Raw genomic sequence first — 27294 nt, forward strand, 5'->3', positions numbered from 1 at the left:
AACATCTCCCATCTGTAGGATCATGGCAGCAATCATTGGACCCCCACCTCATCCAGCACCAGCTCATCCAGCACCAGCTCTTCCACATCCCCGGTCCAATTCACGCAGCAGTGAGCCAAGTGCTGGTCAGCAAGATCATCATATCAATCAAGACCCACCACCTCACCCTCAACACCACCTCCCTCCCAGGCCTGTCTACTATGTTCAAGCACCTCCTCCCCCACCTTTCCTTCCTTACCAGTGGCCTGTTTCTTTTCCTTTCAACCCCTTTATGGGCTTTCCTGGCATAGGTAAGTGGAATATTGTATTGTGTCTCTGGCTTGATTTCACACAAAATGACTAACTGATCCCAGTCCAGTGGTGTAGATGCACTCCTTTCTAGATTTGGTGTGATCAAATTCTCTATCACAATGTGAATATATGCATTTTCTTTAATGTCGATAATTATTATTAACCCCCAGTGTCGTTCACTCTGCAATACAAGTCATACCTAGCAGTCTCAACAGCCATTGGATAAACAATGCACACTTTGTTTCCATAGTCACATGATGTTTTATAAGTCAATGTGCAGAGTTGAGAAGCCAGGCTACTGGTTGACCAAACATACTACAGAATGCCATGAAAACGTAACCATCTTTATTGTGAGCCTTTTAGGAACGTTTCATAAAAATGTCAATGCTTTGAGTTATGCAGTTGACAGACAAACCAAACAGGTGAAATTTACTTATTGCTTCTAATGTCTGCAGTTCAGTGGAACTCCTCCTTGGAAGGTCTTGTTAGTTTTTGACTTCGGAACACTATATAACGTGTGCCGTAATTTCAGAGCTGGTGACACATGACTGGCAGATGCTGTTTGCTTGCACCTACACTTTCTGTTTTTATTCTAGTGACCGAATGGCTCTTAACCTCTCTGGCATTTTGTGAGCATTGTGAGAGTTCAGCATATTCAGCAACTATCGGTGGTGCAGAGCAGCACTCAAAACATCCAATCGGGTCTGGCCCTTCATTTCTTATTTCTGTGGATTATCAGAAATATTAAGTGAAATTTGTAAATTTGGGATTAACTGAAGGAAGACAGTAGATAAGATGGTTTGTTGTTTGTATCACAAAACCTGCTAACCTAGCCGGGTTGAGTGTCTGTCATTATTTGTATAACACAGTCTGAAAACCTTTTGTCCTCTGGTAGTGCACACAGTATTTTTTTTTATCTTGATCCCATAATCTTATTGTGCGAAGCAGAAACCCTGACAACACAATCAAACATTTTGTCTAGACACTTGTACAATCGTGAGCAATGACCAAGCAGTGTTAATGTTGTCCTCAATATTAGAATGTGCCTCAAACCAAGAGACAGATTTTGTGTTTAATACTGATTAAATAACCAGAGACTGCCAAGTTCTGTGTGTGGCGTCTGATCAGTTAAGTTATCACAGACTATGGACCCGTGAATATCTGACTGACTGCAGCGGTCTGTGAGTGTTGAGGCATCAGTTGATTCTCCGCTCCACAGACTTCTCGCCGATCAATTATAAACACAAAATACATTGCACAAGTTAAACTATTTAAAATACTGAACTAACTATTCATGTTGATTAGTGATGGCCAGATGAGGTCTCATGAAACAGTGTCCTGGTTTTCAGAGGCCGCCAGGTGGCACTGTCTGCTGTAAAATGTTTGGACTTGAACAACAAATCCTATGAAACTTCACATCATTTCTACACCAAGAATGCCATCTAGTGGCCTCTGTTTCATTGCCTCTGCAAAAAAAATAGTTTCATGACCTCATCTACCCATTACTAATGTTGATCATTGATTTGATGATGGTCTGTGATTTGAAACATTATTGAATAAACCCTACACTACTCGGTCTCTCTGACACTGCTAATGCCTTATTGAGAGTTTCATGTGTTAGAAATATATTTAACATGCAATCATAAACAAAAGTCCTCCAGGTGTCTGCTTTCACACGTCGCTGAGGGTTGACAGTTCCAAAGGAACTAATGAATAGGCCCTGCTCTGGAAGTGGGACTGAAAAGGTCATTCATTTGTTTCCTGGATCCTGCTGTTCAAACACGTACTGGAACCATTTAATCTGTCAAATGGTTCCTAGAACTGAAACGGTTCATACAGTGCGAAAGCTGCTAAAAGTATATATTTTAGTCATCCTGTCTCCCAAGGTTAGAAGAATGCCTGGATCCAGTCACATACATACATTTCACATATTTCATGCAAATCTGTCCATATGCTCTTTTGAACACATACAAAGCAATGCTGTCAAAAACACAGAAAGTGCAGTAGCATTAAGTATTTGTGCCACAGCGCCACTAGTTTGTTTGTCAGCCTATTTTCCAAGTTGTAACTTCATTGTTGATTTCATTGTTCCAGTTGTCGCATTTCAAGAGATAGGCGTGATGATGAGTCAGTATTGTGCTTCTGATTAAAATTCAGAAACACAGCTTGTGTATTGTCCATTTTAATGTTCCTTTTTCTTCTTCGTAGGCTACAGTATGGTGATGCCCCCATTCCTGCCTCCTCCTTACATTGACGCTCCAGCCTACGTAATGCCACACCCTCACTTGCAGCCAGTAGATTACAGACGCTTCTTTCAACCTCCTCTCCATGCTCCCATGGCGCCTCAACAAAACCCTTACCAGGCTCGGAGAGTTCGGCCACAACAGCCTGTTATTGGACGGGAGACTGTGAACTCGGAAGTCCAAACTGAACCTACGCGGAGGGACGTGACTAGATACTGTCCAAGTCCTGTAGTTGGATCTGATTCTGGTCAGGGAACAGCTTCAAGCTCTCCATCATCATCCAGCTCCCGCAAACGCTTCACTGAAGTTGCTAACCTGACATCGCCGACCTGCAATACCACAGATGCTGTCGAGGTCAAAAGAAAATTGATAGATGTTCAGTCTGTTCAAAAGGATTTGCAATCGAATGTGAAGCCATCTTTGGAGATGCAAATTGGACAGTTTGGCAGTACTAGGAACAAAAATGGCCATTTCAACATATGGTCAGTGAGTTCGACGGAAAGCTTAAATCCTGTTTGTAGCTCATCTCAACGAGAGGACGTGACCGGCAAAGAGAGGCGGCACTCGGTTCCTGACATTCTCATGAGTTGGGGTGGTGGAACTCCCCAGGCTGAAACCAGAGGTGCAGTTGACAATGAGCAGCCTCAGACAGGGCTCCAGCAGCCATCCTGTGAAACCGAAGGTGAGAAAGAAAAGTGCGATGACCCAAATCGCACAGAGACGAGGGACGAAGGCATATTGGCACAAGCTAGCTCCACACAATATCATGAAGACCAGATGTTCAATGGCAGTGAAACACAAGCAGCAAAACCTGTAAGCGGGGAAAATGTTTTCATGAAAACTTTGCATTGTATTGAAGCTATACAGGAAGGAAACCATGATGAAAACAGTGTGACTCTGCCCAAGGACACCACGGAGACTCTTGCCTTTATACCATTCAGCTCGTACCAAACTAAACCAAAACTGAACGAGTCAGTCTGGTCCGTGGAGTCTCTTGCTCCCTTCATCCCTTCTAAGGAATGGATGCTACAAAACTCTACGTCTGAAATGCTGAAGATGACCAAGGAATCAGAAGTTGATTACCCAGTGTTACCCAAAAATGATGGGCAGCGGTCAAAATGCCGCCCACACTGTTTGTCCCCATCGAAATCTCCAGTGTCGAGTATGTCCCCCAAGGTCGTACATCAGATGACAGGTCCAATAATTGATGTTGCAAGTGACCTGTTGGATGATATTCTGCACCACCTTAAAGACCACTCTGGTGGCTTAAGTCCTGCATCTTTGCTTCCTAAATTTAATACGAATAGGTCTTCTGAACCTGTGGCATCTAAATCCCCAAACCAGGAAACGAGTATTTTAATCGAGCAGCTAACTGCTCCTCTTGAACTAAAGCAGATGTCTGCAGGACATTGCAACCACAGTAGCCCTTTAGAGATTATTGAACCACAAAAGCAACAGGAGCGGCTGCAGCTGATCGTCCCCGCCAGTGACCAGCACAATGTTTCTCCATCCAAGAAAGACCTGGTGGACTGTGGAGTTCAGTGCACAGACCTTCAGTTCTGCCCGTGTCAGGACACAACGGTGCTCCATGCTAAGCATATTAAACAGAAAGGTGAAGTTACTGAATCTTTTATTCTTTTGAGCACACCCCATACAAATGATCGCTGTTGTGACATTCATGTTTATCCTGGTGACGTCCGAGCATCCATGAGTAATACTTCTTTCTGCTATGTAGTCGTGCGAGGGGATGACAGCAAAGCTGATGGAGTCTGCTTGAATGGTAATGGACAAAAACATCCAAAGAGACACCATCAGTGGAAAAACAAACGGCAAGGTAATTTCAGATTATATAACTTATCTGTTAGTTTGGTATAGAACTGAGCTTTTGAGTCCAAATTAATATATATATATATATATATATATGGTGAAGTTCCTATCCCACTTATGAAGCTTCATGAAATGTTGGCCAAATTTTCAGAGCCCTCTAGATGGCACTCTCTGCTTGAAAAACTTTTGGTTTGAACAACCGCTTGAATAAAAACCTCACATTATTTTTAAACCAAGAGCGCCACCTATTAAGCTCTGAAAATGAGTCAGCCCATCTCTAATTTAAGCTCAATTGAGTCTTCTTGCTCAGATGTTCAACATGAACAAGGTAAATGGGCTGGAGATGAGCTGTGGGAAATATTAGTAAATGTTTTGGCAAATCGTGGGATGAAATTATTTGAACCTGCAAGGATGTTTTGGATTTTAGGAAAATAATTCAGCTTGAATTTGGGAGCAAACAGAATCATGATGACCAGCAGCATGACGGATACTCCAGCTTCACTTTAGGGCTTATCGGTGGGAGGGTTTTTCCAAATATGTGTTTGTGAAGTTTTGCTGCAATTCAGAAATCAATTTTTCATAATCTGATTGGCCTCAGCTATGGTGTGGATGCTGCAAGAGACTTTGGTACAATATCATACTTTGGAGTGTATTTTGGTCTCAATTGTATTAGTCGTTGAGAATCTGTCTTCATTTGTATGGGTCTATTCAGAATCTACAATGAAGTTGGTCGGACTAGCAGACTCCAACAATAATAACTATTAAAACAACCAGATAAAAAACACAACCCAGACGACTTAAGTCGCTGTCTCCCTAGCTGTGCACTGCACACTCAGTTTAAAATGGGAGGTTATCTCCAGCAGCGGAAAGGGAGCACACAGCTTCACAGATGTGGGGGTGGGACATCGGTGAAAGCCCTTTACGATACTGAAGAATACGAAACGGGAAGTTGGGAATTGCATTTTTTGAATTGCCGTCATTGAAAAGAAGTGAGGCTCCTGAACTGGGTCCCTTCGCTGAGCCAAAAATCTCATCTAGGACTCCAGAAAATGTGCCCGACTTTCCATATGAATTTGACATGAAAGAATTGCCAGGAGACGTCCTCATGTTTGTATAGTTAAATATGCAAATTGAAGTTACTGCTTTCTAAGGGGAAGAGCTCTCATCAGAATGCTTTATATTTTCTTAAAAGAACTCCCTGAAATAACGGGTGATGGCACCTTAAAGTCCATTCATCTTTCATTCAACCCATTTGCACCTCGACTTGGCTGGTATTATGTGTTCTTAACCAAGATAAAAGAAATTTACCAAAAATGTTCTTTGCTGTTCCACCAGCACTTTGCTATATTCGTATTAAACTGATGTCTTTGTTTTAGGTGGTGTTGGGAGAAACTCCATCTACTGAACCAGGACCTTTTGCGGGATAACTATTTTATCTTAAAATAATTGAAGTAAACAGTTTTTTTGAATATGTATTTTCTATGTGTAAGTTATTAAATAAATGTCTGAAAATCAATTCCTGTGTTTTAATGTGCCTCTGAGATTTACTGGCAATAAAGATCAACCGCTCTTGGCAGAGTGAGCAAACCCATTCTATAGTGTTTCTATTTGGTCATACATACACAATGACCATCATTTTCCATTATGTGAGATGTGGCTGCTTTGTTGCATCTTGTCATGCTAGCTAGTCCATTGGACCCATTTGTAGGGAAGAGACTGGACACACGAGTTAAGAGGGCCAGATCTGTTCTGGGCTGTACTGCGTGGAGAAGGTGGGAGACGGGACTAATGTGACCAAACTGTCGTCCATGATGGCGAACCTGTCCCACCTCCTACAGGACACCCTGATGGCACTGAGCAGAGCCTTCGGTGACACCCTCGCTGCATAATGAAGCGTCTGTCTTTCCTTCTGGCTGCATAATAAACTCTGACCGAACTCACTGCCATTGTTAAATCTGTATTGTTTAGTCTTTTTGTATTGTTTATTTTTCTAATGCAGTGCCAATTTATGTTGGTGTTAAAATATGCTCATTTTCTTTACTAATTGTGCAATATGTTTGGCTGCTTGTCAGTACTTCTTTAATACTTGCATTGTGGGAAGACAGAAGGATTATCTTAGAGAGTGTTTAAATTATGTGCCACTTTTCTTTTAACAACACCCATTTTTCCCTGTGTCATGCCTCATCAACCGTCAACTGCACAACACAACTTCATCACATCCCCATAACTCCAACACTAGGGATATGGTTCTCACATCAAAATAGCCTGCTGTGCTCTGCATGTTTTGTGTATTACATTCCGTACCTTTCCTGTGGTGTACTTTTTTAAAGTAGTTTTTAAAATTGTTTTTCTGTCTCAAAATGTACACTCTGTGGTATCCTTACGTTGTTTAAAAACAACAAAAGGACCCCCCTGTCAACTTTCAGTGAATAAGCTCTATCTTTACTGATTCTTGTAGCAGTCATTTGTGATGTTTTTGGCCCAAACCGTCACACGACTAAGTGATTAATATTAAAATGTAGTACGTGTAAATGTATGTTAGGTTCCTCTTGCAATTTTATTAGTCATGTCCTGTATGTAGTTGGTTCTCGATGTGTAAACACCCTAGGTGCAATGACACATGAGAAAACTTATATAGACAAACATGTGAAACACATTACAAGTAACCTCTTAAAAAAGATGTACTAAAATGATCTCTTCACATTTTATCTAAAGGTCTCATCTAGAATGCTAATAGTACATTCATGAGACATAATCATGGACAAGACATAAGACATCATGGAAGATGTTATGAAAGTTTATTATCACACAGTTAACAATCATAAAGAGAATAAATTCAGGAAATTCAGGTCATTTTGGATTGGCCCTTTAATAAGTATTAGTTACCATACATACTGTAAATATAAACCATCATAATCATGAATGTCTGATGAATGTACTTAAAATGCATGAAATGTGGGACTTTTAGGTCACGTGTTACCAATTGTTTTTTTTTTTATAAATTTACCTTTCGCAGACATTAAATGTTCTGAGTGATGGAGAAACAGCCTTTTGAATTCCCCAGTGAAATGGTTAAAACAAAGATATTTCGAACCCTCTATGGTGGTACATTGGGTTTGCATGTTCCTCTTGAATGTTGAGTATTTTCTCTCTCATATTGACACTGAGATACCAGCAGACCAGGAAAGCAGATTATGACTTGCGCGCTCCTAATCTATTTGGAGTAATCACAAAAGATTCTCGCCAGAGATAAAACATTTTTCACTTTGTATTGCAGCAGCTGCCCCCTCTTTCCTAACTAGCTGTGCTGCACAACACTTTAACAAATGGAAAAATTAATATTGTTAATCCTTAATTATGTGTTACAATAAGTTTGATCATACCATAATTCAAAGCATATGACCACACCTCACACTGTACCCATCACATCTTTGTTCCCATTCCACAGTGCTGTTTACAGGACAGATTATGATGCTTACTATAAACTACCCTCACGATAGTTCCTGCTCCAAATCCACTGTCAAGTGTCAGTGCTGCACTTTCCCACTTGGTCAAAATAACCTTATTTTCTGGGCTAATTATTGATGAGCAGCCATCTTTGAATGGGTCGCTCTTGTCTGCTTCCAAACCATTCCAATGAAAAGCTGCCTCTCCACCCCCATGTTCTATATTTGTGATATGAACATGCAGTTGCCATGGCTACTGCCATTGCTCAAGCCCGAAGAGATGCTCTGTGTGTAAGCGAGTGGTTTGTTGAGGAAGGAGAAGACAGAGATGGAGAGAAAATGAGTTATCCCATACAAGTAGTAGGAGCGGACAGATAAGCAGTTGGTTATTCCTCTCTTGTGCACATTTGGTGTCTGACTCTTTGACCTGTTTGCCCAACATTTAGTCTCTGTTCATGATGCGCTCCAAACTTATTTAAATTTTCCAATCAAGCCAAATTTAGTAAACGTGGAGGATTGCTTCCAACTGAAGGAAACAGCGAGTCCTGGAGTCCATAAATATCCAGAATAGCTGAGCAGTGAGACACAGATTGAAGATGGTTTATTAACAGCAGTCTCTCTCTCTCTCTGTCTCTCTCTCTCTCTCTCGCTCTCTCTTAGACCACAGACCTTGGTTTCTGAAGTTACTGAGAGCACCATAGGAACATCTTCTAAATCATGCCCTAAATATAGAGCACTAGCGTGTACCTGCAGCACCGGAAGTGAGATGTCATTGATAAAATTAGCAAGTGGACCATGTGTAGTTACCCGTGGTTAGTTATGTATAGTGTGACTGATTTCATTTAAAAAATGTTCATGCACAAAACATTTTCCTGGACAGTCACACAGGACAGGACAGGACACACAGACCTATGGGCAGTTTTGTGTCCAGTTGACCTAGTGAGCATGTCTCCAGATCTCCAGAGAAAACCCACACAGGGAGAAAATGCAAACTCCATGTAGAAAAGCCATTGGTCCAACCTGGGAATCAAACCCACAACCTTCTTGGTGCAAGGCAAGAGTGCTAACCACTAGGACGCTGTGTGGTATTGTTATATTATATTGTTATTACTATTATTATTATATTGTTGTTATTGTTATTATTATTAGCCAGCATCTTTGCGTCCCATCTAATTTTCTTGTATTGTAGTGGTACATTAACGAAAAAATGTGTCGATAAATGAATGTATAAATGAAAACATGACTTATCCGGGTCTGTGTGTCATTTGTTCATCCAATTTTCATCACATTTTTTTTATTAACATGAAAAAAAGAAAATTCAATATTCTTTTCAAAATCAGACAATATATCAATGACAATGCCATCTGTTGTGCAGGTATTTTTGCACAGAAAACAAAATAAAATTAAAGCCTGAATCAGGGATCAGGTTCAAATGGAGTATTTTGTCTCATATGGGCTGATGTGAAACCGTAAGGGGCATCACACACTGAACAACATGGAGAGGTACATTCTTCTCAAGGTGAAGGAGGTGGCAACAAAGCAAATGGTGGCTATTTTGAGTTGTTTAAAATTAAAAATATATTAGAGTTACTACATAATCCACATATCCTGATGCATATAGTCAATGTATTCAGTATGTATCTACTGTTACTGTTAAAAGTACATGAAACTCAAGACATTTCAAATTTCCATGATGTTGAAATGTTCCTCAGACTGGGTGCAGAAGGAAAGGGAGGGGTGAGTTCTCATACACACACATAGGAGTAGACAGACTGTACAACGAATTCTAGTGAAAGAGAGGGGGCGAGTTCTAGCACACACATGCACAAGCCACCCCCTCAATGGGGCTACGCTGCTCCCTTGCTTCTCCTCAGCATCACGTCTCACTCACACACAAGCATTCTCAATCACAACTGCCCACACCCTCAAGACGCCACTCAACTTTAAATTTTGTTTTTTAAATTCACAAACAAGGACCTGACTCTGCCTTCCCTCGTCTGACTGTCCACTAGTAATGGTTTGTTATGGAACCTCTCCACCACCGTTTCATGAAGCCTCATAAACCCATCCCAAAAGGGCCAAAAGTGCATCTTGACATGGAGGTTAAACAAACAAAAAAAAAACACTCACATAACATGACTGCAATTTTGGTTCAAGAGTTTATTGATTCAACAGTCACACAAGAGGTTTTCAAAATACAGAGCTTTTTAAGTTTTCATGAATAGTTTAGAACTGCAGATGAAAGGTCATAATCATGGTTATTTCGATTTCAAACTCAGATAATTCCAGTTGAAAGATGAAGCGAGCGAAGAAGCGATCTAGTACAATGGGTTGCAAAGGCCGTGGAAGCAGTAAGATCTAGATGATTTAGTCCTATTGTTTTCATGTTATGGACAGAAAACGCATCTACTGTTAATAAGGAAGACAAGCTGGGTTCATTTGAAGGAGGCTCGGACCTGGCGTCCCTTCAGAGGCTGGGGGGGGCGATAGTTGTCCACCATGCAGCACGGGGCCTCAGTCTCACCCGTAAAGAGAAGGCTGCGGAACTTTGCCATCTGATGAAAAGAAATCATCCATAAAACACTGGTCGTGGAAAAGTTGCAGTGCCTGGGACAAAACGTTCTAGAAAAAAAGATGAAAGCAATGACCAAAATAAACCCCAAAACAAAAATAAACCCTCCGCTACCACATTTCGACGCCTATTCCCAGATTTTGCCGTAGTATAAGATGGCAGGGGAGCACTGGGAACAACTGCCTCGTGTGCCAGAATTTGTCTTGACAAGTGGTAAAATCTGTCCTCACAGGAAACAAAGAAACACAGCCATTATTCATGCCTGAGACAGCAGAAGAAATGTTCTGGCTCCCTGTCATATCCCAGATGCAAAACATGATACCATTTTTTCTAAACTCACATCTCAGAGAAAGATGTCTTGGATGACTGGCATCTTCCACTGGCGCTTCCTCTTCAGCAACCAGTGCCACTATGATTTAAGCTTGCATAAGAATGAAGTTTGCTGTTCATTAAAAATGTACTTGTTTTTCTAAACAGGATGTGTCTTCTTCCTGCGCACAGGTGTGATAAACAACATGAACTTTTTGCACCTGTGAAACATGCTAAATAAAGTTTTTTCTACTTTATTTAACATGTCAGATTTCCATGCGTATTGTAGTTGCAGACCATTACATGTTGTCCTGATATAAAGTAGAGCTATGCATATTTTCAGCATCAGCAACCACTTTGTGTATCAACATGGGAACATGCCTTTGATAGCTGAAGTAACATGAAGCAATAAGCCATTTAGAATGACAAATGAATGAGTGACCTAAAACAGTCAGAGGATCTTGTAGCATGTATATTTGATGATTTCAGTGAAAATAATTTCTTCCTTGGGGCTGGATTTTGAGTTTTAGTCTGACGGACATTGCTTGAGTCTGTGTGTTTTATCTCCATTAAACAGATTTCTTAAGGATATACTCATGCAACAAGACAAAAAGAAAAGCTGCTGTAGTGGCTACCTAAGCGATGAGTAGTTATTCATACAGTACCTGGGCAGGACTGACACTGATGGGCTCCTTTAGAACGATCCAAGTGACACTCTCCAGCAGAGGAGGTGTGGTGAGAGAGCCCTCATATGTCCAGTAATCCAGGGAAGAAGGTAGGAGAACTTTTGGGTCAAAGTCGATGAAGGCAGTCTGCTTTCCCTGCAAATTCCGATTAGTTTTAGAGCAACACGTTCAAACACATTCATCGATCCTTCCGTCTTTCTTACCTTTGTTTTAATAAAGTCCAGTGCATCAAGGACCTTCTGAAGTCTGGGGTTAGCAGGTCCAATCTGTACAAAAATACCACTGAATAAATATTAATGATGGATTTTCTGACTCCTTCTGACCATCTAGGATCTCAACATGATGTCATCACCTTAAGAAAGACGCCAACTACGGCAAGTCCATCAGGTTGGCTGGCTGCCTCACCAAAGCTTGGGTACTGTGTATTCCAGTGCACCAAATGGAGCTGAAAAACAACACCATTATATGCCTGGTGACAATGTCAAACCAGCTATGCAGTGAAGGCCTGATGATGATGAGCAAACCTGGTGGCATGCGGACCGGTTTGGGCACCACCATCGCACCACTGTCATGATGGCTGACATCCATGCAAACAAACAACCATCATCTTTACATGGAAGTCCAAACTAGTTCTCTTTCTTTTGTGGGTGATCGCTCAGCTGTTTTTTTTATCCAACTGAGAAACATTATCTCACCATGTCTTCCTGGTTTGCTGACACAATTTCAGAAGAAAGTGTTAATATTTCCGACATGACACTAAATTTGGTCTAAAGTCTTGGTCTATTCATGGAATTATAATAGCTTCAAAATCATTAACATGAGTTTTACTTGTATAGAAGTCCAAGCTGTGTGCTTAACTTGTGAATTGTGAATTAAAGGTGAGGCTATATAGAGGCTATATATTAGGTTGAGAAGATTGTCGAAAAATTATTGACAATGGCAATCTGTTTTAAAGAGTCAGAGTTGCTGTCCTCCTGAAGGTACATACTGTTTGTGAACATACCTCACATGGGAAGTTGATGCCATTGACAGTGTGCTCAGAGCCTTTAGCATCACTGGCTCCCCAGTGGAAGTGGAACTGTCTCAGACGATAGGTTCCAGAGATGGGGCCACCTGTGAGGGCTGATACAACCAAACTGTGTTTACACTACAATTATTTCTCTGTTCAATCCCATTGCTGTCTTAAGAAAAACTGTAATACAAATTACGAGCAACTTTGTATTTTCCACCATACTGTCTTTCCTTAAAGGGGCCCGGTTGTACTTTTCCATTTTAGGAAGTATCGGCAGTGAAGGAAACATCATCTTAACCTATACTGTAGTGTGAGAGAACAATGTTCCAAGTAATTTACTTTCCCCTTTTCCCCTTTTTGCCTATAGATTGATATCTTTGATCAGTTGAATGGTCATTTTTCAATTGGTCATTTGTGCTGAGTAAGACGAATTCCACAAAGACGAAGCCCCTTTAAGACCCATTGTTAGCAGTTTTAACTTCATATGAAAAATAATATCAATAACAACTATTTCATGAGAACATTTTGAAAAGTGTTGATGTCCAGTATGAACATGATGTGTATGTGATACACTAAGAGCTACAAACAGAATATGAATACGTGAAGTCTTCTACTAAAGCTATAGTCTATAGCCTATTTCAATGAGACACAAACAAGGTGCGCGGCATGATTTCTTGGAACTGAGTGTCAGCAGGTTACAGTGATAGCAAGGGCGGGACATCTCGATACTGTTATCTATAACAGAACACACAACAGGGTGGAGATACACGTAATCCTGAGATAAGTCATTAGAGGGAGGGTGCACGGCTCTCTCTCTCTCACACACACACACACACATTATGGAAGATTAAGTTCAAAAGACTATTTAGACTGAATTAATCAATCATATTGAAATACTTGAACAAATAAATTTGAATTAAATTAAACTAAATTAAACCTGTGTCAACCCTGTATTGTAGCTTGTTTAAACATTAGTTTGAGAACTAATACAATGTCAATGTTCCAAACCATTTGTAACACAAACTGTTGTTGTGCACACATTATAAAGTTTTCTGACAAAATTTTTAGGGAGTGGGAGAAACTTTGCTCTTCATTTGTTTCACACAATGCGTTCTTACTTACTGGATGTGTCGGCATCATCCACAAAGTCCACCTGGAAGGAGTGTCCATTGTTGAGAATCCCTGTGGAGTTGGATGGGTCATACTTGAGCTTGAGAGCCTTCAGAGATCTGTCATACTGGGCTTCGTTTGGAACAATGTTAATTGGAGACTGCCTGGCCCCATTAGCAACTGGGTAGTTCTCTTGCCATTTGTCAGGTCCTGGTGGAGACAAAACAAATTCCATTTTGTTAATGAATGAAATTCGTTTCATCATGATTAGAGCCAATGTCTCACCATTGTTGGGTCCATATCCCCACGCGTGAGACATGACTGCTCCCGACTGCAGGTCGTTGCTGTAAAACAGGAGAAAGGAAAAGAAAGATCTGCCCTCATCATCACTGGAGGTTCTTATATAGCTTCCCACAACAGTGGGTTTGGCATGATCTGCGAGACCGAGACGGTCCACCTCCCTTACCCTCTGCTTTTTCTGCTTTCTCTGCTTTCCTTTCCTCGACTCAACCTTCATGATATCACCTTCCTTTATTTTCCGTCATTTATTTTTACTTCCTGTGATCTCAGATACCATTGCCTTTTTACCATCTCCATGATTTAACACCTATGCTCTCACAAGTGGCCCCATACACTCTCCTCTCCACATATTTCTTTCACCTGCAATTGGTCTTTGCAATTCAGGTAATCCACTAATGTGTGTCATACATGTCAGGGGTTCCCTGCACATTCAAAAGAAGTGATGGTGGTCAGTGGTGGGATGATGAGGCTTCATGAAACAGTGTCCTCCTTTTCACTGCTCAGCAGTTGATGGTTTAAAATGATGTGAGGTTTCATTGAAGGGATTGTTAAATGATTTTAGAGAGTGCCATCTAGTGAGCTCCGAATATTAGTACGCATTCGCATGAAGCCTCATCAGCTTTGTGGTAGGTTCAAACTAATTATTATTTTTATTGCTTTTTTATTAATTTTTCTTTTTTTATTTGCCACAAAAGCATCACTTCTCAGAGTAACCTGAAGTTGCAGAGCTTTATCCATTGATAAACCTAAAGGCTCTGATGCTTTTATAAATGCTCACAACTGCAACCATACATTAAATGAAGAACAAAATATTTTATGAAGAAATGGAGTCAGGACTGAAATAGTCCAGATACAGTGGAGGCTGAGCAGTTGCCGCACTTCCCTGAAAATATCTGCATGATGCTGATTCATTAAGTTGAAAACCAGGTAAAAGAGGCTTCAGGATGTAGCACTGCATGATTCCCCAGGACCTGCAAGCAAAGCGCAATCCTAGTGTATTCCAATGAAATGGCTTATGAGAATGGATCCTACACAAGGGATTAAACCACCAAGTAAAATAATAATAATCATAATATTATGTTAAACACAGATGACTACACGATGTGAGCTAATTCAAAGGCAACAAGAGGAAATTGTCAAGCTTTTAAGGAAGGAAAATGACAAAATAAAGAGGGAAATAACCTTACACTGAAAGAGAAAGTCAGAGACCTTGGGACAAGAGCACAAAATAACTTTTTTACTTGAGTGTGGTGTTCTCAAAACATCTATCATTTAGTGGGAACAAAATTTGAAAAAAAGAATAATTCATCGGCAAGGTCTGAGAAACAAATTGCAAACTTGGGAGCCAACAAAAGAGCGAGGAATAATTACCTCAGGCTCTGCTCAGAGAACCTAATCGAGGACAAAACATCACTCTAGTGTTGTCTTCACTGCATTGGCTCACTGTATTTTAGCAACCACTTTGAGATTTTATTGAAAACTTCTAAAGCCCACTTTGGCCTGACCCCCAATTACATTGTAGAACTGCTAACCAGGACACACAGATCCTCAGGCGGGTCGCTGCTAGTTATCCTTAAGTCTAGACTTAAATCTACTGTAGAGGTACAGGGTCTTTCCTGTCAGGGCTCCTTGCCTCTGCAACAGTCTGCCAGAGGAGATTCTAAACACATGTACCTTCACCTATAAAACTCTGTTCAAATATCATATTTATTGGCTTGCATTTATGCAATGCGTTACAAACATATTTATTTCTGACACTGAGATAACCAAATATGTGTCTCTGTATATATTTATACATGAGTACATACTGCACAAGTACAGACACAATTTTTTGCTGCTCTGCCAATAAAGCACGTTGTGAATAGCACTCTACGGTACTACATACAGTAAATAAGCCATTATTAATATTATTATTATTGATGTTGTTGTTATTGATTTACAGGATTTTGGGAAATAAAAAAATTGATAATTTGTCTGAGAAAAGAAAAAGATAACAATGGGCCAGAAATTACACAATCATTATTCTATTTGCTCCTTTTCGATCCCTGAAAACACAATAAAATGGAGGACTTGTTGGGAGTTTGAGTTTGAAGTTGTTATTTGATATGGGACTGAAATAAACGTCTTTTTTCTTCAGAGGAGAGAGTTGTCTGTGATCAGTGCTGTTCCTACTATTGACTCTCTGTTACACAGTCTTTTCGGGGCAGACACCCCCAGTATTGTTGTGAGCGCTGTGAGCACTGGAGCCGCTCTGTTTCCCCTGGAGGTTTGACTGAGATCCCATTGGGCCAAAAAGCTGTGAAGCTTGCATTCATCCCTTACCATTTGTGAGTTATACAGTCCAATGACATCTGGATTTGGTTTCACAAAGTCTTAATATTTTGACACTGTTGTTTCGGGTAAGCAAACTGTTAAACTGGTGAATTCCAGTCTCATGCTAGATGATATTCAATGTCCATCCCTTTGTTTTGCATCACTCGAACCAATCATATCCTGCTTCCATCATCAGTGCGTGGTTGTCCAAGCTGTCAGGTTTTCTTAGAGCTCCAGCTCATGTGTGCTGCTATGGCTAAACAGCGCTTGACATCATTGCTTAGTGTGTCATGTGGACTATAGTGATGGGCTCATGAGGCAGTGTCCTCATTTTCAGAGCCCTCTCGATGGCACTCTTTGCTTAAATCTTTGGATTAAAACAACTATTTCAATAAAAACTTACATCATCTTTAAAATGAGAGTGCCACCTACTGAGCTCAGAAAATGAAAGAAATATTTCACGCAGCCTCATTGCCCCATCAGTTGTGGACTGAAAAAAGCTGTTTCCAAAAGTGGGACTGTACTTTGCGATAAGCAGTAGCATTATGATCTGCTTCTGCGTAACAGTGGCTAATCGTGGCTTAGGGCAGGGGTTCTAAACCTTTTTGATCTTGAGCCCAACCTTTTCTTATTCAAGGAATAGAGCTGATTCATTACTGTGATTACCGATTTCATCTGTGATCAATAACCATACACGTAAACAAACCAAACCTTGTGAAATGACATGAAATCATGTGATCAGCGCAAAGATATTGGTCATTGAAAAGTCCAACCAGCAGCAGAACCAGTTGCAAGTCATGCTCTGCTGAGAAAATTGGAAAAAACATATGTCATGAATAAAATTCTGAATAAGATAATATAATATAACAATGTATAACGATCATAAAATATTTTCTCTTTCATAAATAAACTCTAAAGAAGATAAGTAAAGTGTAAATAAAAATATTGCCCTAAAATGTTTTATTCGTCACTTCGCTGGGCGGGAAAGAGCCTGAGCTTGTGCGGGAGGTTGGGAGGTACTGGCTAGATACCCCTCAACTTCCCGCACAGGGGGAGACTGCTGACCTCGACCGGTGATGTTGTCGGGCGGTGGAAGGAATACTTTGAGGGTCTCCTCAATCCCGCCGTCACATCTTTCATTGAGGAAGCGGGGGCTGAGAACTCGGAGGACTCTTTCATCACTCGGGCCAAAGTCACCGAGGTTGTTCGTAAGCTCCTCGGTGGTAGGGCCCGGGGGTGGATGAGATCCGTCCTGAGTATCTGAAATCCCTGGATATTGTAGGGCTGTCGTGGCTGACACGTCTCAGCAACATGGCGTGGCAGTCGGGGACAGTGCCTGTGGATTGGCAGACCGGGGTGGTGGTCCCCCTGTTTAAGAAGGGGGACCGGAGGGTGTTTTCCAACTACTGGGGGATCACACTCCTCAGCCTCCCTGGACAGGTCTATTCCAGGGTACTAGAGAGGAGACTTGGGCCATTCGGTCGTGGAACACTGGACCAGCTCTATACCCTCCATCGGGTGCTCGAGGGTTCATGGGAGTTGGCCCAACAGTCCACATGTGCTTTGTGGATTTGGAGAAGGCATTCGACTGTGTCTCTTGTGGTGTCCTGTGGGGGGTGCTCCAGGAATATGGGGTACGGGGCCCTCTGCTAGGGGCTGTCCGGTCCCTGTATGACAGGAGCAGGAGCATGGTTCGCATTGCTAGCAGTGAATAAGACTTGTTCCTGGTGCATGTTGGCCTGGGCTGCCCTTTGTCACCGGTTCTGTTCATTATTTTTATGGACAGAATTGCTAGGCGCAACCAGGGGTCAGAGGGGAACCACAGAATATCATCTCTGCTATTTGTGGACGATGTTGTTCTGCTGGCCTCATCGGACCGGGACCTTCAGCATGCACTGGAGCGGTTTGCAGCTGAGTGTGAAGCGGCCGGGTTGAGGATCAGCACCTCCAAATCTGAGGCCATGGTTCTCGACCAGAATACGGTGGTTTGCACTCTCCGGGTCGTTGGAGAGTTCTTGCCCCAAGTGTTGGAGTTTAAGTATCTCGGGGTCTAGTTCTCGAGTGAGGGAAAGGGGGAGCGTGAGATTGATAGACAGGTTGGTGCAGAGGCGGATACAAGTGGCTGAGATGAGTTTCCTCCGCAGGGTGGCTAGGTGGTTAGAGATAGGGTGAGGAGTTCGGTCAGCTCGGGGTGGAGCTGCTGCTCCTCCACATTGAGGGGAACCAGCTGAGGTGGCTCGGGCATCTGATCCGGATGCCCCCTGGAAGCCTCCCTGGGGAGGCGTTCCGGACATGTCCTACCAGGAGGAGAGCCCGGGGAAGACCCAGGACTCGCTGGAGAGATTATGTCTCCGGTCTGGCCTGGGAACTACTCGGGATCCCCGGGAAGAGCCGGAGGTTTGTGCGGATCGGGAAGTTTGGGCTTCCACGCTCCGAATGCTGTCTCCGCGACCCGACCACGGATAAGCGGCAGAAGAAGGTGTTTTAATTCATTTTAAAAGATGCTTCCACAGGTCACCATCATTTTCATGATCTTCTTCATAGTTGGTAACTATGACAAATTTGCAGCTCTCAAGTCAAGTCAAGTCAAGTCAGTGACACACTACTGCCACCATATGTGGCAAGTGTATTAAAACTGAGCATCTCTCGGCCCTTGCGGCCCAGAGGTGTAAAACAAAAACCTTCTACCGGCCCTCCAGGGGACGCTCGCGGCCCAACCATGGACCCTGGCCCTGTGGTTAAGAATCACTGGCTTAGGGCACTTTGATTTTTGCTTGTATTCGGGTCTGAGTCCATTAGAGCAGCTCTATGACAAGGCCATCATGGCCAGGACATATTCATACCTGCATTTGGATTAAATGCCATCTGCTGTTTGCTGAGGAAGCAGTTGGCATTGATGAGATATGTGAAAATCTTTAGATTCTGCTTTACCTTAGCACTGTAGGTGTTGGTGCTGAGTGTTTGCTACTTGGCATATCCTGGACAGTCTTTAAGTTGAAAAGACACCTATGCAATGCAGATTAAAAAAGGTGGATGGCTGCACTTGACTTGCTAACTGCAGACTGAAGCCTGCAGTCATTTATTCTGCAGCCAACGAATCACAAGAACAATCCTTGGGATTCTCCCTCACTTATCAGGAGTCAGGAATACTGTGTACCACCTGATGGCTGTACTTAAGTGAAAGTTCAAGTATCTTCCGTGTCATTGTAACCTTTGAGTAAAAGTCTGAAACCACCTGACATTTATTGAACATGAGTTTCAGATGTAAATTGGTGGACTGAATGGAGCATTCAAAAGGGGAAGTACTAAAACTGTGGTTTCAAAGGGCATTCACATTTTCTTCTTCACATGAATGAAAATAATCTCCAGGTCCCTGTATCAGTGTATCTCTAAAGCACTTCAATCTGAGGAGACTGGAAAATGAGACCAATATTACCAGAGTCATGGTGTAATAAAGCTAGACAGCAAAAAAACTGCACCTTCAACTTTATTATTCTGCAGCGTCGTAAACGTTGGTGGCCACTGCCACGGCTTAAACAAGAGCCGCCAGGCCATCAGAAAAATGATCTCTTACTGGAGATTTACACTCATGTGATCAAACGTAAGCGGAAACATCAAAACAAACACAAAGCACATCACTCATTATGGTGGAGATCAACATGACAGTTTTCAGCATGGTTTTTAAGACTATCGGCTGTAATGACAGATGCATCTTACAGATTTATTTCTTATCAATAAAAGATGGTGTTTGTTGTAACCAATTCAGTAAATGTCACAACCCTTTTATTCATTCGGAAACATGCAGTTGAAGTTTCAGCCTCTCACTGGATCCTGGCTCCCTTCACTGGCTGCATGATGGTGTTCGATTCCTGATTCTCCTTTGCAACTAAGTAAGCTTGACAGTGTTGTGTATATTGCCATCCGTGATTACATATTTCGCTGTTTTGCCATTGCCACGGTCTTCCCTCATAAACAAATAAACGTGGGATGGGACGGGACCAGAGACCCAGCTTTACAACAGCTTGCAATTACACTCATTTACCAGCAGCGAAGCCAAAAGCAAATACAGTGGTACCTAGGTTCTCGACCGCAGTCCGTTCCAGCCGGCCGTTCAAAAAGAGAATTGTTCGAAAACTGAATCGATTTTTTCCCATTACAATGAATGGAAAAAGAAATAATGCGTTCCAAGCCTTAAAATAGGCTTTTGTAGGAGTGAATATAGTGTGTCTGCTGCAGGTGTGCTGTTCGTCTAAGTGTGTGGCCGCTGCATGTGGGAGGGGTTGCCGAGTGAGTGACGTCTCTCCAGAAGTGAAGAGGTGCCCGGTGCGTGTCCAGCTCTGAATGTGCGCTTCTGTGCAGTTTGGCTGTGACAAAGTCATAAACCAAGTAACGCTCTGTCCCAGACTCGCCTCATCCCTGTCCCAGCTCCAGCCGACAACAGGACATCAAACCCTGGAGTGAGCGCTCCAGCCTCGGAGGTGTGGAGAGCGAGCACCTCCCCTGTGACACTCTACCACGGTCCAGTGCGGAGACAGGAAAGGGTTTACACCTCAATATGAAGAAAAAACAGTCGGTAAATGTAGCTAACGGGACGTGTCTGCATACAGAGGCTGTGTTACACAATAACAAAGCACGTTGTGGGTCAGCTGATCGGTCCGCGCACGTTATGTTTTTCCAGGCTTTTTTCGGGGGCGTTCGAGTTCTGGATTTTTGTTCGAAATCCGTAGCAAAAAAATCTCGAAATTTTTGTTCCAACTCCGATTTGTTCGAAGTCCGGGACGTTCGAAAACCAAGGTACCACTGTATTCTTAACCTACATATTAAAGCTTTAAGAAAAATATTATTGAAATAATAAAGAGAAAACAAAATGTGTTGTTTCCTCAAATTGCAGCGGACATATCATATCAGACTTTAATCACCGGGGCTCTGCGACGGAAGCGGCTTTATTTTGAAGGCGGAAGCATCGTCGTCTCGGGCTTCTCTTCTGCAGCGCCTCACGCGCGCTCACTCCTCGTCATTCACGTCTTGACTGTCTAGGATTTAACTGCCGGAGAGGATGCGAGGAGGCGCTGGAGGTAAGAGCGAGTGCACTATTATTGACCCACTGATCAGGATTCTGGGATTTGTCAATCGCCTCGGTGGTACTTCAATGCTGTGGAGGAGGCAGAAGCGTCGCTTGTCTGTGACTGCCAGCTGCAGGACTGCATTCCCCTGAGCTGAAGGATCTTCACGTGTCGCTGCTGAGAGATGCGGAGATCGTGTTCATGAACGTGGGTGCAAGCGAATGAAGTAGGGACAGGCAGACCCCGGTCAGATACGACATGAAATGGTCGTTGGATGCTGCAGCATGTATGACACGCTCTCTCTGGTGATCCTCCACAGTGGCAGATTTTGTCGCTCAAATCTTAAACACATATCTGCACATTTACACTAGTGATTCAATAATGTTTAAAAATAATAATATTGTTATTGTAATAATGTTATTGTTATTGTAATAATGTTTCAAAAACAATCTTTTTTTTCTTTTTTTTTTTACGAATATAAATTCTCACCGACACAATTCAGTGTTGAGTTCTGACTGGAGAAAGTGTCTTAATTGGTTTAAATAACACTGGCACTCGCTGCTAAGACTCGAACTGATATTAATGCCAGTACACGATATGTGACTACATTTCGATATTCTGAGACAATTGGTGCCCAAAAACCATTACTGGAGTATTTTGGCCAAAAACTCTGGGCTCTGTGTGACGTCACTGGCAGAGTGCACTTATTTTTTTATACCCAAAATATTTTTCTGTATCATCTGAAGAGGAGAACTCGGCTTGCGTCATCATTGTCACTGATGATGCATGTAACAGCCTTTGCGTAAATACATGTGGTTGTTCCGCATTCTGCATCACCCAATACAAATTAAATTTCAAAATCACACGAGGAAAGATTTGACCATAAAGTGAGTTGAAGGATCTGAAGCAAAATGGAGATCGTTGCTTTACCTTTTCCATGGATTTTGGATGAGGCTTGTATGAGTGAATGCAAAGCCCTATATGCTTCTATATGCTTATTGTTTATCTTGTATTTCCAGTCCGAGGTTGCAGCACCAAGTCAGTCTCCTCCACCTCAGCCTATTGTGCACACTGAAAACTTATACACTTTGTGTCATCTTGTATCACATCCATGAACTTCCTCTTTCACCTGGTACTTCCATTTCTAATTTTCTCTCCTCATTGTGTTCCAACCATTTGAGTCTGGCCCGCCTAACTTTGCGAACCCCTGAAATATTTGCAGTGTTCTCCCCAGGATGTTTTCCCCCATCATAGGAATTAGACTGAGAAAATACCATCATAGGGGCCCCTGAGCTACTAAAGCACTGGAGAAAACCCTGACTTGTGTCTTACCTTGTTGTTCATAGCCACTCCAATGAAAATCTGTCTTAGGGTCAGCAAGGATCGACCCACCAATGAAACTGCATATGGTCTGGGTGAGCAGATTGTTTGTTGATGTGATGCTGGCTTTCTGTTGCAAGAAATGTGACACGCACAATGAAGGTTCATGCAGTGGTTTTGTATTAATGGCACCATGAGGCTGACTTGATGAATCTCTTCAGCACCTTCCTGCATAGCTAGCATATTTGTCAGGAACAACAATTTAGCAATGCATTGCTATACTACAGTCCCCCAATTCAGTATCCATTCAGCTAATTCTCTGAATATATTCACAACCTGGCCAGTAGGGGTGCTCTGCATGTGATTGGTGTTCAATGCAGGGGAGCCGCTCGACCAAAACAAAGAAGTGGGGCAAGTATCAGGAGGACTTTTGTTCAGAAGTAATACCATCAATACCATAGACCGTCTTTGGTCAGTGGCAGGGTGGCTTACTCTGTCCACGATTTCAGAGACCTTTCTGGTCGCACTGAAACCTAAATCTACATATGCACATACAGATTTAGAAATGAGGGCACCTGGTTCAATGTGTTCTTAAACAATTGTTAGCGGCCGTTCATCCAAATTTCCAAGAGGAAAGTAATGCGTGTCCTTTAGTTTCTCTGTGTTTACACAGAAACTTTGGATTGACAGATAGATGGGAGTGTGACAGTACTCGTAATGGAATGGAACCGTACTGTTTGGGACCTTTGTGTACTTTGGTGCACAACCAGTCTATTGCAGTCCTGAAAGCATAGTCAAATCCTGCCATTCTCTGTATTGCAGTTCTATGCTCAGGCTTGTAGCTAGGAGGACTTCTGGGCATCCGAAAGTCCCAATATTAGTGCCTGTATAATGCCCTACTCATAGTGTCAGCACATTGGTTTCCATGAAAATTATGTTTCCGCCCGTAATTTTGACGAATATGATCGAAATTCACAGATTCTCAACCCTTTTGCAGCCAAAGCTTTGGCAGCCATATTTGTTTCCTGGCGTATTCTCAGCAAGTTGTTAAGTCAGTTGTTGACATGGTGTGTTGGTAGGTGAATGGGCTTTGGGCGGGGGCTTTGGACGCCCTGTTTCAAAATCCAAGCTAAAAGCCTGTCTCTGTCTTGTCTCTTATTCCACCAAACTCAATGAGACATTTTAACAAATCATGTCAGACGATTAAAAATGCTGAATGTAATACATTTATTATGATCTGTAATTAATTAATCTCTTTTTATCTCTCACAAGTGCTGAGGAAACTCTTTACTTTGTAGTATTTTCCGTTAAATGTATCATATTGCGGCAGATAAATAGACTGATGCAAAAAAAAATAAAAATCTAAACATTTTAGTCAACACATTCTCACTCCCATGACGTCATATATTGACATTGGGAAAGTTTCCTTTTTACAGCTTATGCTGACAAAAAAGGCAGCCTACAGTGTCGCATGTTGATGCATTGTCAGCGCAACAGGTGAAAAATATAAAAGTTGGTTGGGGTTAGGATAAGCGATTCCCGCACCTCTGCATGTGAGGAATGAACAGTCTCAGCTCCAAACAGAAACATATAGTGTACCTTGTAAGGAACGTAGTCAGGGAGACCCAAGTGCAGCACTGAGGAGACTTAGTCCGAAGGTCAAATCAAACAATTTAATAATAAACCAAATACTTAACTACTGGACAGGAAGGAGATGAACAAAAACACGAACAGAATTACTCTACTTCTACACGAGGAGTCAGGAAAAATAAGGCTGTACAAAACTCAACAAGATGGCAACAGAGTCCAAAAACCACAAACAGAAACAGTCCAATGGATTAACAAGCGTCCGTGAGCACGTCCACAAAGCGAAACTAGTCCACAGGATTGGGGGGAAGAGGAACCAGGGTCACAGGCACAGACAGACTGGAAAAACAAAGGAGATCAGTCACTAAATCTCACAAAAGCAAAGCGCATGGCAAAAATGTCCATGGTCTGGAGAAGAATCATTCAGGATGTCGAGACGAACACGGAAGGTCTTCCCTAGGAGAACACAGGACGAACTGACGCGGGTTGTCATTTGAATTGGAAAAAAGCCCAATCCTGGAAGAGAGGCGGAGAAAAAGGTGGGTGCAGGAAGCAGTCCAAATCAAATTGAGCAGACGGAGGGGTGTTTGTGACATACTTCTAGTTTCGAGTGCAAGGGAGAATATTGCTTTGTTCTTTGATGGTGCCCAAAATAGATCAAATCAGAGGTCGGTCTGAAGTTGTTGAAGTTCATACATGATGTACTGTACATAATGTGAACAGCAGGTCACAATAAGAACTCATTTCTGAGCAACAATAGTACTGAACACTGAACTGACCCTGTTGCTGGCTGTTTCTAACAATTGAATATATGAAATGGATCCACCAACCACAGTGCAATAAGTTAAAACACATAAAAAGTAAAAAGTCACAAAGTCATCACATAAGATAGCCACTGCCAATGATCAGCACCTGCCAGATTTGTACCTGCGTGACTCCTGTCTCATAGGGCACCGCATCTTGATCCAGTGCTCATTGTCTGATGTAGTGGACCGCTGCGTTGCCTTGGAAGTCCTTAGTGGGCGCTACAAAAAACTCTGGAATAGTTCATCCACACATGAAGACACAATCAGAATAGAATTTTTCAGAATCAGAATCAGAATAGAATTTATTGCCATGGTCAGTGGGGGTCCCACCAACTAGGAAAGTGCTTTGAAATAAAGTGTTGTTAATAAATAAATAAAAATAAAATTGCAGTACATATATTGTTTGTGTGAACAACAAATTATTTCTCAAAAGTGCAGTGCTGGGGCTGTAGACACAGCGATACAGTATATGACGTTCAGCTCACAATATGATACATATATGATCGATGTCACAATATACTTTCGTCCATATGATTCAGTACCTTCAATACCAATTCCTGAAATGATTTAAACTAAAAACAATCCAATCGGACAATATAGAGAGTCTATTGCCGGCAAAATAAAGTAATCAAAGATGCAGTGGAAAAAAGTATTTAATCCATTGAAACAATGTGAACCACAGTGTTTGAAAAGTAAATTAAGTGCAGTGCCACAATGACAATGCCAGTCTAGCTCTCAAGTATAGCAACATTTAAACATTCAACCTTTTGTGTACGTGTTTTATATAACTGCAGATGATCTAAATTGCATGCTCAGGGCGATGAGCATGTCTCTGAGCAGTGCTGAATCTCTTGGAGAGACCTGTGTCAGGGAGAGGTACCTTTTTAACAAGGTTTGACAACAGAGGATACTCATCCTTCCTCCAGAGCAGTGGATCTTCTTTCACTTCCAAGAGATTTGAGTTCCTGTAGCGGATCGCCTGCTCCTTGGGTCCATTATCTGGGGTCTTAACTTGTGTGGCATCACCAATGCAGAGTTCACATAGAAGGGCAGCTGGTGAACAAGAAGACAGGCCTGGAGGATCTTCATCTGCAAATATTAAACAATAATATTTATTGCTAAACACATTCCATAATTCCTTCATAGAGGTTCAGACAACACTGTGCAGTTCGCTTTTATACAGTGGGGGGACACTGACAACTTCTTCAGCTGTTGCCACACGTGACTTAATGTGCACAGGGCTGGCCAGATGCTACGTCTGAAGAAGCTCACAATGTGTCTCTCCCTAATAGACACCCAGATACACGGTGTGTGGAAAGAATTTGACGTGAAGTGTGAACGCTGGATCCCCAGTCGTGATTCTCATGTATGACACGCTCTTCTGTGACAATTACTGGAGCTTTTTCTCTTATTCCCCGCTCAGCAAGGGCATTTCTGAGACATTCTGTCAGATTGTGTGCGGTGTGGCTGTCATGCATGTCCCTGGTTTGCAATACATAACGGACGAGTGTGCAGTCAAAGTGATGTGTAACTCCATTGTTCTTGTGGTCCACCTGTTGTATGTCAGCAACTGAGGACACTTTGGACCTGTGCCTGAGTCTGAGCATACAGTTTGGTACGCAGATATTGGTGAGATGTTCACAGGTTGGAATATAATATTGGGGTTCCGTCATGTTCACCATACTGTATGAAGCCTACATTTACCACGACAGAATGCGGTCCCAAATCCTGACATATAAAGTCGGCAATTGACTCATAATCTTCTGTGTCTGTGGTGAAGTATTCAGGAACATGTGTGAACCAGGGCTGTTGAGCACAGTTCCTGTGTGGTGACACGTAAGGTGGGAGTGAAGAATAGTGATATTTCCTCTCATATATTCCTCTGTAACTTGTAACTTGTCTTTTTCTTAGTTAGATATTTTGAACTGACTCGTGGTAAACTGCTTTAAATTAAAAATTGTCTAATGAGATTTGTACCTGCAACATCATGCATCACAGGAATATGCTATTTTCTAATTAGCAAAAGAAGACATCAAACATTCCATTACATCAATTCAACTACATCAAAAAAGTAAATAAATATGCATTTGACTATCATAAATGGAAAACATAGACGACCCAAAACATTTTTCAATCTTTCGACCAAAACCAATTCATAATAAATACCAAAATCAGAATCAGATTGTTTGTTTCAAGTCCCTTTTTTATTACATTTTTCCCCCTAAACAGGAATACGCGCAAACAACTAGGACATTACAATCACTTACTACATATTACTAAATACTACATAAACAAACTACATATCATGTCTATCCCTAAAAAAAAATGTTGGCCATTTAGTACTATGAAGTTAATAATCAATAATCAATAATCTCCTTAAGTTATATTCTACATGTGTGTGTGGTTGGT

At 41.9% G+C, this 27294-nt stretch overlaps 3 protein-coding genes across 6 annotated transcripts in view; 2 read left to right on the plus strand and 1 right to left on the minus strand.

Annotated features, from left to right (window-relative positions):
* buc2l (bucky ball 2-like) lies at positions 1–5766 on the plus strand. The gene is made up of 5 exons (XM_053882255.1): positions 1–290; positions 2500–4115; positions 4672–4689; positions 4928–4988; positions 5738–5766. Exons 1-5 carry the CDS (start codon positions 23–25, stop codon positions 5764–5766), a joined length of 1992 nt encoding a protein of 663 aa, XP_053738230.1. The 5' UTR covers positions 1–22.
* Positions 5767–9952: 4186 nt separating this feature from the next.
* Positions 9953–13920, minus strand: cahz (carbonic anhydrase). The gene is made up of 7 exons (XM_053882895.1): positions 13782–13920; positions 13509–13706; positions 12378–12496; positions 11727–11819; positions 11578–11640; positions 11354–11509; positions 9953–10362 (listed from the first exon to the last, which is right to left on the minus strand). Exons 1-7 carry the CDS (start codon positions 13813–13815, stop codon positions 10243–10245), a joined length of 783 nt encoding a protein of 260 aa, XP_053738870.1. The 5' UTR covers positions 13816–13920; the 3' UTR covers positions 9953–10242.
* Positions 13921–21058: 7138 nt separating this feature from the next.
* Positions 21059–27294, plus strand: part of dlgap1a (discs, large (Drosophila) homolog-associated protein 1a) — a 63213-nt gene continuing 56977 nt past the window's right edge. For all 4 annotated transcript variants that reach the window (XM_053882668.1, XM_053882669.1, XM_053882671.1 and 1 more), the window contains exon 1: positions 21059–21184. The gene's annotated coding sequence lies outside the window, so the exon portion shown is untranslated. The remainder of the gene's footprint in view (positions 21185–27294) is intronic.

This window comes from Synchiropus splendidus, chromosome 13, assembly GCF_027744825.2.
Source record: "Synchiropus splendidus isolate RoL2022-P1 chromosome 13, RoL_Sspl_1.0, whole genome shotgun sequence".
NCBI lineage: Eukaryota > Metazoa > Chordata > Actinopteri > Syngnathiformes > Callionymidae > Synchiropus > Synchiropus splendidus.

What these genes read in the sequence shown, in the direction of transcription:
- buc2l (XM_053882255.1), top strand. Translation starts at nt 23, where the DNA reads ATGGCAGCAATCATTGGACCCCCACCTCATCCAGCACCAGCTCATCCA. An exon ending in TATGGGCTTTCCTGGCATAG is followed by an intron (nt 291 to 2,499) that starts GTAAGTGGAATA and finishes TCTTCTTCGTAG; the next exon opens with GCTACAGTATGGTGATGCCC. An exon ending in GGATGCTGCAAGAGACTTTG is followed by an intron (nt 4,989 to 5,737) that starts GTACAATATCAT and finishes TCTTTGTTTTAG; the next exon opens with GTGGTGTTGGGAGAAACTCC.
- cahz (XM_053882895.1), bottom strand. Translation starts at nt 13,815, where the DNA reads ATGTCTCACGCGTGGGGATATGGACCCAACAATG. An exon ending in GCATCAACTTCCCATGTGAG is followed by an intron (nt 11,820 to 12,377) that starts GTATGTTCACAA and finishes GTTGTTTTTCAG; the next exon opens with CTCCATTTGGTGCACTGGAA. An exon ending in TAGTTGGCGTCTTTCTTAAG is followed by an intron (nt 11,641 to 11,726) that starts GTGATGACATCA and finishes ATTTTTGTACAG; the next exon opens with ATTGGACCTGCTAACCCCAG.